This window comes from Mesoplodon densirostris, chromosome 18 (genome assembly GCF_025265405.1).
Source record: "Mesoplodon densirostris isolate mMesDen1 chromosome 18, mMesDen1 primary haplotype, whole genome shotgun sequence".
In the NCBI taxonomy this organism is placed as follows: Eukaryota; Metazoa; Chordata; class Mammalia; order Artiodactyla; family Ziphiidae; genus Mesoplodon; species Mesoplodon densirostris.
In genome coordinates this window covers 4,561,343-4,576,105 of record NC_082678.1, presented here as the reverse complement: position 1 = coordinate 4,576,105, position 14,763 = coordinate 4,561,343, and the positions used below count along the sequence as shown (strand labels likewise).

Below are 14,763 nucleotides of genomic sequence, written 5' to 3'. Positions count from 1 at the left end.
ATCTGGGGGTGCACAGAGGAAAGGCATCTGGGAACTCCAAACCCTTCCCTTCCCTCTGCTCAAGCGGCCACCAGCCAGGCCCGCCTAGGAGAGCAGGGGCAGCAGAGAATTGGCCTCATGCATGTCTGCCAGGTGGGCGGGGAACGGACGAGAAGAGAGGGCAGGGCCTCGGCATGCTACCCCAGGGAGCAGGGGAGCTTACGTTACTGATCTGGTCCTGGGTCTTCTTGATCCTCTGGAGCTCGGGCGTGTCTGCCACCACACTGAAGCCTTTACCCTTGTTCTTCTCAAACTCCTCCTTGTAACGCACCTGGAGGACCAAAGGGTGGAGGGGGATTGGAGTTGAGGCACGGGAAGCAGAGAGGGCCCCAGCCTGCAGCCACCTCTAAGGCAGCAACCAGCCAGGAGAGAGACCCTGACCAGAAACCCCCCTGCAGTGACATCCACCTCCACGCCCCAACCCAAAGCACAAGGCTTGGCCAAAAAGTATTAGACCAATGATAATAAACCATTAATATGTATTCAGCGTACCCTGAGTGCCAAGCGCTTTACATGAACGACCTCATTTAAGTCTTGCTGTATACTATCATTAACTCCATTTTACAGACAAGGAAACTGAGCCGCAGAGAGACAAAGTGCCACGCCCAAGGTCACGCAGCTTAGCAGCACATGTCCAGAGCCACCAGGATGAAAGCCTCATCTGCCTGACTCCTGACCCTGCACCACTGGCCCATCCTGCCTGAAAGCTAGAGGAAGAAGTTCTTTCCAGAGCTCCAAAGGCTGGCCCAGCCTTCATCCTAGCCAGGATGTGGCTCTACCCGCCGAAAGCCCGAGGGTGTTTCTAAGTGACCAGCTGAGTGAGGGCTGTACCAAGGGACAAAGCTGGTGCCCAGAAAGGGGGGAGGTAAGACAGCCGCTCGGAAAACTCAGTCAGTGAGCCTTTGACAAACCCCGGCGGCTGCCAGGCTGGCTTCTGAGGTCAACGCCACAGAAGGGGATGAAACTGGCGGGGGACAGACAGCACTTCAGAACGGGTTTCCAAGTTCCGAGGAAGTCCCCTACCACACCGCCACTGCCCCCCTCTTTTCTGAGAATTCCATGGAAACCTGAGTACCAGAGGGACAGGAGTCAGACGTCAGAAAGGACTTCCCAAGCACTAGAAGAATTGAAATATGAAAACTATCCTGTCCTTCCCTGGGGGTTTTGAGGAACAAAATGGAGGCTGGAAATGTCCCTGGGGCAGAGAACTGTTCCTTGGCTTTCTGAGTCTTCACTGTCCACCTCGGCAGCCAGCTGTTCCAAACCCCACCAGCTGCCTGGATTCCCTCCATAGGGGCTGTACTGCCCTAGAGGCAGGTCAGCCCAGGACATGAGGCCCAGGACCTTGGGACTCTCCAGGCAGCTCCCAGGCGTGGAGTCATCTGGCCACAGGGCCAAGCTGCACCATGACCCAACTGACAATACATACCTGTCAGTCCCTCTGCACAACCCCCAGGGGCTGGGGTCCCTGTTTGTCTCCCGAGCCCCAGCTTACCCATCCATGGGGTTCTTGTGCCTAAAAGGTTCCAGAACCTCTTTTGTTCTGATCCAGAGTAAAAACAACGGCCTGGATGTGCTAGTTCCCATCAGACTGGAAGTTAACACAGTGGGTACAGGTACCAACCCACCCCAAGGGCCCAGAATTGCCCAGCATCAGCTCCTCCAGTAAGGCCTGGGCCAGCACAGCAACTCTTAGTGTTGGGGGTAGGGGGGTGGAAAGAACCCTCTGGGAAGGGGGCATCAGGAAAGGTAAGAAACTTAGAGTCAGAAATGTGTAGCTCCATACACTAATATGTACAAAGTGGATAACTAATAAGAACCTGCTGTATAAAAAAATAAATAAAATAAAATTCAAAATTCCAAAAAAAATGTGTAGCTCCAGATGCAGAAGCCCAGATGCAAGGCCTCTGGCCTTGATTTCCTCACCTATAAGAGGACTGTCATAGGCATCGGTTAAAATATGGGGAGGGGGCTTCCTATCACCAAGCATCGGCCAAGAGCCAGAGGGAGCTGGTATGAACACAGGCTGTCTCCCACCTGCTGCGTGATCTTGGGCAATTGACTTAACCTCTCGGGCCTCAGTTTCCACATCTGTAAAATGTGGATCATGATGGACCCATTCCAATTAATGGTGCGGATTACAGACAGTGGCTCTAAAGCAGCAAACACACTGTGGAGCACACAGCAGGGCTCAAAGCGTACAGATAAGGGTAGGTGTGAAAGTGCTTTGTCAACCTTAAAGTGCTGAACAAATGCCAGTCCCCCACTCCTCCTCTACTTCCTGGCCTCTGGAGCGTCAGGCCCCTAATCCAGGGGAATAATTGTCATGGCAACACTACAATGACATCAGCTGGTTCCCAGGCTCGGGAACTGCCTCTCCCTCCCTGCTGGGGAGGGTAATTCATTTCACTCCTGGCACAGGCCGCCCAGAGAGGGCAGGGCTGGGCGGAGTGGGGGCAAGAAAGGATGGAGGACCGGGCTCAGCACTACTTTGCTCTATGTTCCTGGGCTAGTCAGTCCCCCTCTCTGGGTCCCCTGAGAGGGGCTAGCCAGCTGATCTCTAAAAGCCCTCCCAGCTCTGGAGTTTGTGACCATATTTATTAAGCACCTGCAGGCCCTGACTATGGAGAATCAAGGTGGGGAAGATTCTCCAGGAGGCTGTTTGGAGCTGGAGTGTGTGGCAGAGGTAAAAGGTGGGGAACCAAGACCGTGGGGAGGCCCCTGCCTAGAGCCTCGCTCAGCACCCAAGCAGGAGTGTTTGCCCTCATCTGGGATGGCTCACCAGGACATGACAGGAGGCTCTAGGAGGGAAGTTACCTGCCCAAGGTCACTCAACCTGCTTTGTTGGTACAGGATACAACTCAGCACTGCAGCTAGATAATTGCAGCCTGGATGCTGCCTGGGCCTCCCATCCTGGAAACTCCCAAGGCAGGGCTGGGAATGATGCCTGAGGCCCCTCAGGCCTGAACAAACAAGAAACTCTACTTCTTTTTTTTTTTTTTTTTTTGCGATACTCGGGCCTCTCACTGTTGCGGCCTCTCCCGTTGCGGAGCACAGGCTCCGGACGCGCAGGCTCAGCGTCCATGGCTCACGGGCCCAGCCTCTCCGCGGCATGTGGGATCTTCCCTGACCGGGGCACGAACCCGTGTCCCCTGCATCGGCAGGCGGACTCTCAACCACTGCGCCACCAGGGAAGCCCTCTTAATATGTAAATTTATTAATTATTCTCTCAGGATCTATCTTGTTCATCACTATTGTAGCAAACAGTAGGTATAAACATGTGTTTGTTGGGTAAATGATGAATGAATTGAATGCAGACGTAAAATCTCCAAACAGGCAGCATAATTTGAAAAATAAAGCAGAAACTAACACACCATTGTAAAGCAATTATACTCCAATAAAGATGTTAAAAAAAAAAGAACTGCCCTGCTGACCCAACATAAGAGAAAAGATCACAACTTTAAAAAATTTTATTGAAAAAAATATACCAACAATTTCCACTTATTATGTACCTACCATGAGCTGGACCCACATACCGTGTAACTCACCCCCTTCTAACAAAAAAGAAATCGTTTTAAAATTAGACACACACAGGAACTTCCCTGGTGGTGCAGTGGTTGAGAATCCACCTGCCAGCTCAGGGGACACAGGTTCAATCCCTGGTCTGGGAAGATCCCACATGCCGCAGAGAAACTAAGCCCATGCGCCACAACTACTGAGTCGCGAGCCACAGCTACTGAGCCTGCAAGCCACAACTACTGAAGCCCGCGTGCACTAGGGCCCATGCTCCTCAACAAGAGAAGCCACCACAGTGAGAAGCCTGTGCACCGCGATGAAGAGTAGCCCCTGCCCACCACAACTAGAGAAAGCCCGCGTGCAGCAACGAAGACCCAAAGCAGCCAGAAAAGATAATAAATAAATAAATAAATAAAATACACAACATAAAAAAAGAGGGATTGTGATGAGTTCATAACATAAATGGGGGAAAAAATGTTCCCAGCAAAAAATCAAAAATAAATAAATAAAAATAAAGTTAGACACACACAGATGGGGGAGGAGAGCCAATGGAAAAGGTCAGTTCTGGAAGCAATCATCAGAAGGTCTAGTATTCCTCAGCTTTATCACACCCAAGTTCCATCTCCTCTCATTTCCAGGAGAATAGTAACAGCGAACATTTATTGAGTGCTGACTGTATGCCAGGAACTGTTTTAAATGCCCAGTATATACTAACATCCTCACAATAACCTTTGTAGAGAGGTAATCCACACTTTACAGATGAAGGCACTAAGGCTCAGAGAGGTTAAATAACTTGCCCAAGGGCACACAGCTAGTGACGGCAGGTCCAGCATTTGACCCTCAGCCAGCTCCAGTAAGAGTGACACAGGTATGCTGCCTGCCTTGCTGGTCACAAGATTCAAGATAAGAGAGTGGGAACCCTGCCAAGAGCAGGGCAGAGCATGAGGCTCTGCTACACTCTCCTGTGCCCTGTGGCATGTGCCCTGTGGCATAGCCCATGCGCAGCACCATGGATGATGAGGGAAAAATGAAAGAGACCTTTTTCTTGCGCTTCTGCCTGGGCTCAGGGGCCCACACCGCCCCAGCTCAGCCCCACCCCAAAGCTGCTGCGGCTCAGCGCAGGGCTGGCGATGGGCGAGCTGCCGGGCCCAGCCACCAGTGCCCTGCCCCAGCCAGGCCTGGGCAGGACCACCCAGAAGGTCATTTCTGGTCAGCTCTGTGGCTGCTGCCCCCACAGGGGAGGCTCCAGGTGTCCCAGACACCCAACGTACCACTTTGGGAACCAATCTAGAGACAGGAAAACGAAGTTGAAATAGCACGGGCAACTTCCCAGAGACTGAGAAGAGACACACCAACGCAGGCCCAGGAAGGGGCCTGGAAAGAGACCAGCTGACACCCCGGTGGCGTGGGGCAGACGAGGTAGAAGAGGCTCCCACTTCCCTTCCCGTCAGCCGCAGGCCACGCCAGCCGGCCCTTCCTCCACGGTGGCCAAAGGAACCAGAGCCCATCACCGCTCCCGCCAGGCCCGCTCAGCCCTTCAAGCCTCAGAGCATTGGGCCCAGCCCCCAACCTCTAGGTAACTGGGTTTGCTGTCCCTATTTTTACCCGGCAGGAAAAAAAAACAACAACTCTGAGAGGCAAGGGGCCAGACTCAGACCACACAGCTGGGGGGAGGTAGGAGACAGAACCAGGCTTGCAAAGAGGGCAGGACCGGGGTCTCCACCCTCTGCCTATCCCAGCCCCAGCCCCCAGGAGCCCAACTGCAGATTGGAGCAGTGGCCTCAATGCAAAGCCCTAACTCACACCACTCACAGCAGCTCCTTAGCTCCCTCCCTACCCCACAGCCTGGCTCAGCCTCTCAGAGCATGTCTGTGGGACCAAAAGCCCTCATCAGAATCACAGGGCCGCCAAAATGCAGATTCCTGGATCCGCCCAGAACTGCCAAACAGCAGCCCCTTGGGCGGGGCCTAGGACTGCATTCTAAAAGGCCTCCCTGTCCCCACTGGTGACTGGAGCATCCTGGGCGTTAGCGCACAGATGCCACAGCAGGCTGCAGAGGGGCTTGACTTCTGCGTCCGTCACGGGGCTCTGGCAAGGGGCATGGCCTCTCTCACCTGTGTCCCCATCTGCACCACAGGGACAAGATTTCCTTGTCATCAGGTGGTCGTGAGGATTAAATGAAGTCCTGTGAAGGACGCAGTGAGAACCTATGAAGAGTGACTGCCTTTCTCATGATTTCCCCAGCCGGCCCCAGAGCCAGGAGCCCAGGACCCAGGAGGCGAGCAGTGGGGCCAGGCCCCTGGGGGACAGGGGGGACAGGTGAGTTAGAAGAGCCTTCAGACCCTGGGCAGGGGTTGCTTCCTCCTACAGACCCCGCCCCTCAGGGATCAAGTTCCAGGGGCAAAAAGAGCTGCAGCCCAGCTTTTGTGGGACCAACAAAGGCTGAGGGAATTAACAGGGTTTGAATTTCTCCTTCTGAGAGTAGGTGTCTCTGTGTGTGTGTGTGTGTGTGTGTGTCCCTTGCTTCTGCCTGAGTGTGTACACACACTCCCACACTCCTCTCAATCTGTGGGGTGATGGCAGGTCTGCCTGCCCCACGTAGCCCCTTCCACCTCTGGCCCCAGTAGGCTCCAGAGAGGATGGGGAGTCCAGGGCGGTGGTCAGGGCCTGGCTAGGGTCTTCCCTGTGCAGATCAGGCCCAGGCCCCAGCGCTGTCTCAAGCCTACTTCCTGCCAGCTGGGCTACTCAGCCCTCCTCAGTTGGCAAGGCTCTGGTATCCACACTGGCTCCCCCAGTGACTGTGGCTTTCACACCATAGCGGGGGCAGGGTCTGGGCTGGCAGGTGTGAGCTGCTGCTGACACCAGCTTCCCCTACTTGCTCCCCATCACTGTAGGACACACGTGAGGCCTGAACCTCTTCCATAAAGTGGGACCTATCCTGCCAACTGCACAGGGCTGTTGTGAGGATTGAACATTAATACGCCCAGAGCACTGAGCACTCCATACATTAGCTATTAATACATTTACTACCTCTATTGCTACATATATTATCTTAGCAAGTCCCTTACTGTCTCTGAGCCTCAGTTTCCTCATCTGTACAACGGGAAAATAGCATCTTCCTCGCAGGATTGCTCGGAAGATTCAACGAGAGAATGCATGTAGATGGCCCAGGGCTGATTCTCCTTCATGTGACCAGAGAAGTCACATCAAGGTCTGACAGCAGGAGCCCCACTCTGGGGGGACAGGAGAGATCTCCCTCTGAGGCCCTGGTGGATCCTGCAAGACATTTTCCTGGCCCTGGGTACCCTGCCTACTTGGTTACGTTCCCCAGGGGGTCTCTGATGAAGCCCCGCTTTGCCCCACTCCACCCCACAGTCCAGGCCAGGCTTGTCCCAGAAGCCCTCCCAGACCCCCAGGCAGGGTTAGTCGTTCTGGCCTAAAGGTTCTGGACCTTTGCTTATTCCTCAGTGTCCCCTGAAGATCGAGTTCTCCCTGATGCAGGAAGCCGTCTCCCCCCCTACTGTGGTGACACACAGAGTTCCCCACCCAGCAGGCTCTCAGGAAAATCAGGCCCAAGGAGACACAGGCAGGACAGGCCCCCTTTGCAGCCTGCCCTCCGAGGGTGGGTGTGAGTGGAGAGGAGGGGGAGGGGACCAGCTTCCTGGAGGAGGTGGGCTCTAGGGGTCCCCCACAAAGTTCCTGAAGCAGAAAAAATCCGACGCCCACACCCCTCCCACCCACTTTAGGTAGGAAGTGGGGTACGCTCTCGCCCACTTCTCTGATCAAGTCAGGAAATGTGCAGTAACTGGGGGTGGGGGGTGGGGGCAGGGAGATTGGTAACTGCTAGGATTTCAGCGCCTTGGCCTTGCTGAGTAACCACAGAAGGAAGGAGCCCTTGCTAAATCAAGGGGTTGCCCCGCCCCCAAGGGCCAGGCCCCGCCCCCTCACCTGACTCTGGAGCTCACTCTGTTGCTTGAGGCGGAGGTTTTCCGGGGTGTCGGCCACCATGGTGAAGGACTGCTTGGGGTAGTGTCTGCAGGACAGAAAAAAAAAAAGAGAGGGGGTCATTCTGGGGGAAGGGGCGGGAACCTCTGGGCTTCCATTCTCTTATCCTTGGGCGGCCCCTGCCCTTGTCCCAGCATCAGAACCACAATGCCCATTGCCCATGGCCGACGGGAGGCAAGCGTTTCTCAGACTCAGCCTGGGCTGAACTGGGAAGACACATCAGGCCCGAGTGGCTGGCTGGCCACCAAGAACTCCAAAGGGAGGACATGGGGACGCTCTCTAAGGGTTTCAGATCACCCAAGTAATCCACGTCTATTGCACAGGAAGGTCAAGGGGGCCAGGCACCCAGGAGGGCCTAGCCAGGCAGGGAAGAAGATGCTCATGGGGTCAGGACAAAGCATTCAGCTGAGACCAGAAGCGGAGACCAATGTAGCAGAAGAAGGGCAGGGGGGATCCAGAGACGGCAGCAAAGGGGAAAGGGATCCACATATCCAGGGGGGCTTCCAGGAAGAGGCAGTGAGGCAGAAGAAGCTCACACCTCCAGAGTGGTGTTCCAAAGAGCTGACAAGGTCCAACGTAATCGGAGGATAGATGAGAGGTCAGCTTGAAGCCGAGAAGTGGTCACCACGGGTGACAGATAAGGACACTGTAACAACAGTTGATGTTTCCCTGGGCTAAGGGTGTACACGCCTTAGTTCATCAACTTCTTAAAATCACCCTATTATCCCTCTTTGACAGATTGGAGAACAGCGGCTTGGAAAGGTTAAACAATGTGGCTAAGGCACACGGCCAGTAACTGGAGGCATCCAGATTTGTACCCAAAAGGTCTCCCAGGACCCAACACCCTGAACCAAACCCTCTAATCTCCAGACACAGGGCAGACCACAGTCCTGTCCCCCAGAAAGAGGGCTGACTTGGAGGTAGCAGGGACCAGTTCAGCCCTCAGAGCCAAGCCTGCGGGGACCTCCAGGACCATCCGGTCCAACCCCCTCCTTTCTCCCAGAGGAGGAACTTGTGTGCTGGCGCCAAGCACTTAGCTGAATTCATAATTACTTATCACATCGGTTTACTGTCTTCTCTCTCCACTGGGTCTCTATGAGGTGAGGGGATTCTTGGTCTTTTCTTCATTGGTTTATTCCAAGCTCCCCAAATAGTACCTGGTGTTCAATAAATATTTGTTGAGTAAACGAATGTCCTATCAGGTGTTGAAGCTGAGCCAGGACTAGAACTCGGGTCTCCTCCATTCCCCTGGGTCATCAGAAAGTCCCCCAGCAAACCAGCTAGAGGAGAGGCAGCCCTGAGTCACTGTGGTCTGTGTGTAGATGCTGGTATTTGTGAAAGGGCTGGGGGTCTACATAGGCCCCAGTGATTTCAGGGACTGGCAGCTGGCTTCTCTGAGCAGGAGCCAAAGGCTGGCCATTCTCAGCTCTGGCCACACCCCACCACAACTATGACCACTAGCCGATGCCAGACTCACAGGCTGTCCCCAGGTAAGAGATGGATCGCCATCTTCCAGCCAGCCAGGTTGGCTGATGTACCCTGGAACTGGACACCAGCAGCCCTCCACCTCTGTGTGTTTCACCAAGCCTGGCATGTTCTCCAGCTGCCCGGCCCATCCTGAGCGAGAGCTATTGGTAATCACACACGAACTTCCCCGTGTCAAGGGCAGGACTCGGGGGCTGGAGAACTCAACTAACTGGTGGGGGGGGGGGGGGGCGTGGCTAGAAGGAGCACAGTGCTGGGTGCTGGCCCTGACACTGTCTCACAGGGGGACTGGCAAATCGTTTTTCCCTCTGAGCTAACTTCATCATCTTGGACCTAGAAGCACAAAAGGTGATTCTAGCTGTGTCCCAACTCGTAGCCTGCACTACCCCGCCTGAGTCCTGCCTCCCAGATCAGCCCAGGCCCATGGCTCCCTGAGCAGAGGGAAGAGCAAGGCAAGAGACTAAAAAGCAAATGCAGGTGCCTGCAGCCGGCCACAGAAATGTCCCATAGAAGAATGCGGGGCTAAGGCTGTGGGTCCAGTCCCAGGCTTGGCCCAGCTCCGCAAAGCCAGGGCCACCTACAGCTGAGGTGCCCCATTCAAAATCCCTGAGCAGTTCCGGGAAAAGGGAGGATCAGCTGGCAGTCTGTTTCTGGAGACTAGAAAGAGAACAGCAGAAGGGATCTAAGTAAGATCTCTAGCAGAACTGGCGGGCCCTGAGGTCCCAGGAGGGAGGGCTTTGGAGGTGACCCTCCCACCAAATCAGAGCCATTATGAAGGTGTCAGGGGGTGGGCAGTGTGGTGAGGAGAGTGTCTGTAAGTAGGGGCTCATGAGCACAGGAGGGAGGTTAGGTCCTGAAGCAGGGGGATGGAGAAGACCTTCAGGGCAGCTCTGACCCAGAGCCTGAAGGGTCAGTTCTGAGATGGTGGCTCTGGTTAGCACTTGGTGGGGAAGGGTGTCTGGCAGGCTCGGAAAACACATATGCACAGGAGCCATTTGCCTGAAGGTACAGGGTTAAAACGGAATGCCAGGTCCCGTGGCCCAAGGTCGGCCAGACGCAACCCCACTCGGCAATTCCGAGGCTCCTGTGCACTCTGCGTTATTCCTCACACAGTGAATATCTAGACGAGCCCTCTGCAGCAATGCACTTCTCCTAGACGCCTACGCCAGCAGGTCCACGTTCACATACCTCCCACACGCCACCAGAAGGGTCTCAGGAGACCCCCCCAACATGCAGTGGGTGCCACTGGATGGGGCTGGCGGGTCTTTCATCCCCTCTTTGGAGCCATCATGACCCCCAGATCTCAGCCCCCCACAGCCAGAACACTAATTCCATCAGAAGGGAAGGGGGGGACCAGCCTAGATGTCGTCGACTCAGCTTAATCTGGTGGGGGGAGGAGGGGGATTTTAAGCCTGCATCAGATTAAGATAGATTTAAAGAGGGGCTCTGAAGCCTCCAGTCTCTTACCTTTGCCTCCTGAACCCCAACCCCAGGCCAAAAAAGGCAGGCAGCCATGAGCATGGGCTCTATTCCTCCTGCTGGGTCAACCCTGTCCCCTACCCACAGCCCACAGCCCTGGCGAGACAACTCGGCCTTTCCCGTCCCCTGCTCACTGCGCTTCGGGTTCCCATGGCAACCTCATCCTCGGCTCAAGGCAGGAGAGCGGTGGGAGCAGGCAGACAGAGAGAGTCTATGGGGGTGGGGGAAGAGACACAGACAGCCAGGGTCCTCAACTGCAGAGGAACCCACGAAGGCAAAACTAGGAGGCTGTGTCTGCAGGATCCTTGTAGACATTTTAGGTGAGGAAGACACGTGCCACGGATTTGTTTTTAGAAGGGAGGATATGCCAGACGCCAGTGCTGTGCCCCTCCCCCATCCACATGACTGCCTTCCAAGAGTGCTACAATCGATTTGACCTCCTTCCAGAAACAACTGCTGGGAATTCTACCTTTTCCCTCCCTCTCTATCCTCAGGTTGAAGTGCCCCCCCGCCAACCCATTACCCTCAGATCTCAGTTGAGATGAATGGATATATGCATATCCCAATGCAGGCGCAAAGGCAGAAGAGGGGTGTCCCCCCCACCAGCTAGTGACCCCACTGGAACCCCAGCCCCACCAACAGACTGGACCATGGTGAGGGAACGAGGGACCAGGGTGGGGAGAACTGGGTGTCCCAACCCTGGCCTGGAGCCAGGTCCAGAGCACAGCTGTTCTTTGTCCCTTCTGTGGGCCAGCCTGCACCCGGCCCCTTGTTAATCATTCCAAGAGGTGGGCCCTCTGCCGACGCCCCTCCCCACCCTCGATGGCAGTATCAGCTGCTCTGGGAAAGAGAGAGGCATGGAGAGAGCCCACTAGGACAGGAAGCCTGGGGGGCAGGACAATCAGGCAGCTGCTGGCAGCAGCCCAGGCCTCTAGGAAAACTGAGAGTCACATGAAGTGACTTCTGGATACACTGTATCCTGTGCACATTCTCTCCTGAAACCTGCCACAAGGCTTTGGGCTAAAAAAGGCAAGCGTTATCACTGTGCCCATTTTACAGATAAAGAAACTGAGGCTCAGTGTCAAGGACAGAGATCTGGCCCAATGCACTCTCCCCTATACCACACCTGCCCAGCCAGCTAAGCGCAGGCTGACATCCCTCCCCCCCCAGGTGAACGCCTGCCCACTCCCAGCTCTGTGGAAAGATATGCTTGGTTGGGTCGGTAGAGAACTTCCTCTTCTAAACCCAACCAGTTTCCAAGCTTGGCTATTATGAGAGAACCCTCTGGGGTCTCTCAGCCACCCCCAGTCAGAAGCCACCTACTCCTTAAGACACTTCTAAAGCAGGTGTCTCAAGAGTCCAGACATGACCTGTGGGAATGCAGAAGGGGGGCTTGCCCCAGAGGACCTCTGAGTCACCTTCCCGCTTGGAGGGACGATGAGGACAGGGAGGATGCTGAGAAGCTGCAGGGCTCCTGCTATGGGTTTACTGGGGACAGAGATCACTTGTAGGAAGCCCCACTCCCAGTCCCGCCATCAGCTGTGTTCCAGAGGCAGAACAAGAACAGACCAGATATCCTGGAAGCCCAGCTCCCCCTTTCTACAGGCAACCTCGCCTCTTCCAGCCTTGGATCCCTTCAAAAACCACAGCTTTTTGTTCAAGGAGGAACAAAAATACATCAACAAAAGCAACAAGGAGCCTTTGGTTTCACCAAAAGGGGAAGGAAAAAAAACCCACAGCCCCTACATCCTGCCTCTGGAAGGAGCTGCTGATTCCCCCGCTGGGAACACTGCCCACGGGCAGGCGGGCAGTGAGGGCTCCCTTCTTACCCATTTTCTCACCAGTTCCCCAGGCCAAAGGGGCTGAAACGGTGGGGATAGGAAGCAACAAGGAGGCATTGTTTGACCAGAGGGAAAAAAATGAGCGGCCAAAAAGATCAAGGCTAGACATGAAGAAGAACTTACCAGCCCTCAGTGGTCGTAGACAAAATGAAAAATGGCAATACACAAGGAGAAATGATTCTGCCAAGTCAGGAAAGGCATGGAAACACTGCGCCTCAGTTTCCTCATCTATAAAATGGGCTGTTAGGAAGCAAAGTGATCCCTGAGGTTCCTTGAGGCCCTGACATCTGAGTATAAGGATTTGGGGGTGAGAGAGAGGTAGGGGCTGCCTAGAGGCCACACTGCTCACTGTGGATACCCCTTTGGACTCCCCGCTCCCACACACAGCACACACACCCATACCACTCGCTCTCCTGGTGCTACCCCCAGCTCCCCAAGACATCTGATCCCATTTTTCCCAGTCAGGGGCAGAGAACTCTGGGGAGGTGGGAAAGCCCCAGTCCCTATTCCTGGATTTGCCCACTGCTGTAAGAGCAGCTGGGATTCAAGACAGTTTGCTAGAACCCAGAGCTACTTCAAGCCCCACCAGCACAGGCCCCACCCCACTCTCTGAGGCCTGGGGAGGGAGTAGAACCACAGTCCCTTGTTCCCCAGAACCAGGGACACCTCCACCCTCCTCAGCCCCTCAGCCCACAGCTCAAGGCAACTGAAGGACAGACCTCTACCACTGCGGTCAGTGAGGAGGGGAAAGGCACAACTGAGCATCCCCCGCTTTCTTCCCCAGCCCATGTCCACCCCCTACTTGACACCCCAAAAGCTGGTTCCCCTGGCCTGCAACTCTGCCTCAGGTCTGCAGCCTCTACAGACTCATGGTCCCCAAGGAGAAAGGAACAGGCACGTGTCCCCCTGACCCACCCCCCACCCCCCTGTCCTCTGGGCTCAACTATTTGCATGGAGACCAAGGACCAGGTTTGTACGTGGACCCATCTGCCCCACTTTCAGAAAGAATAGTTTACAAAACAGATCATCGAGGGCATAAATATTCCTATAAAAACTGGAATAGGCTCACCCCGCCTACCCAGAAGCTTCAAGAGAGAATTCGATTCACAGTGGGTTCTTCCCCCACTGGCTATTATGCAAAAGCAGGCATGCTCCCCTCTACCTTGTCATAGCAAGGCTGAGTGCCTATGGCCTGGGAAGTGTGAACACAAACACAGCCAACACCCTGGCGTTTCTCCCTGGCCCCACAGCTGGCGGCACAGGCACGTGTGTAAATGCACGTCCTTGGGGGTCCACTACCACCCAGAAGGCCGGCTGTGGGCTCTGGCCTATGTTCTCTCCCCGGCCTCACCCCAGATAAGTCTGGTGCAAAGAGAGAAATAGAAGAGGCCTTTTTGCTGCTCTCAGTCTCTTTCCAGAACTTAAATCTCAATCTTGAGAAGCCACTGGAGAGAGACAGACAGCTTTCTTCTTTCTCTTGCCCACCCTTCCTGCAAGACTCTGGCTCAGGGACTAACCAGAGATCGGCAGAACGTAGAGGCCCCCTGCACACCAAACTTGCACACTCCCTCCCTGGGTGGGCTCAACTCCCTGGCAAAGGGCCGGGGGCCGGGGGCCGGGAGCGATCACCTGTCCCTCTGGGTCCTGAGCGGGACATGCTGAAAAGCCAGGCCTGAGCTTCACAAAGCAAGGCCAAGCTGGCCTTATCCTGGAAACTCCAGGATTCAGGAACTGGAATGTCACTGAGGGATGGAGCCAAAGGCAGGAAGAAAACAGGAAGGGATGAGAGTGAACACTCAACACCCGTGCCTGGCACATCACAGGTGCACAAAACTTTTTGGTCTAGGCTCCAGCATCCCTGGGTAGGAATTTTTAACCACGGGAAAACTGAGGCCCAGATAGGTCCGGAGGGCGCCCTGAGCAAGCCGGGCCTGCCTCTGGGTTATCCCAGAATCCCCACGTCTGGCTCGCTGGCAAGGACCTGCAGCTCAGCAGGCACCAGCTGAGGGAGTGTGGCTGCCTTGGGCCAGGTGCTACCACAGCGCGAGTGAAACACAGCTGGGCCACAAATCCCCCAAGTGTTTGGCCCCTCATCCAGGGTCCTTCCCAGGTAACATCCCAGCTGGGCCAAAGGTCAGCTAGGCGTGGAAGAATAAGGACTGTAAAGGCTCAGGGAACGGAGAGGGAGAGGGGTCAACCTGCTTCTCTAGCTGGAGGCCAGGAGAGAGACGGGGGAGTCTCACCCTCGGCAGGTTGGAAGCAGCATCCCAGGAGGGGTGTTTCATCTTCTGCCTTCCCTGGAGCCCCCCCAACCCCTGCAGGAGCTACCCACCCCTACTTGCTGCAGCTTCCCTAGAAGAGGGTGAGAAAAGTAAGCTGGGACTTTGGCACTAGACTG

At 55.2% G+C, this 14,763-nt stretch overlaps 1 protein-coding gene across 2 annotated transcripts in view; it reads right to left on the bottom strand.

The window, feature by feature from the left end:
- LASP1 (LIM and SH3 protein 1) overlaps nt 1-14,763 on the bottom strand; it is a 40,384-nt gene that overhangs the window by 16,717 nt on the left and 8,904 nt on the right. For both annotated transcript variants that reach the window (XM_060080883.1, XM_060080884.1), the window contains exons 3-4: nt 7,504-7,588; nt 203-310 (exon numbers count right to left, since the gene is read on the bottom strand). In XM_060080883.1, the coding sequence (XP_059936866.1) occupies nt 203-310; nt 7,504-7,588 (193 nt within the window). The remainder of the gene's footprint in view (nt 1-202; nt 311-7,503; nt 7,589-14,763) is intronic.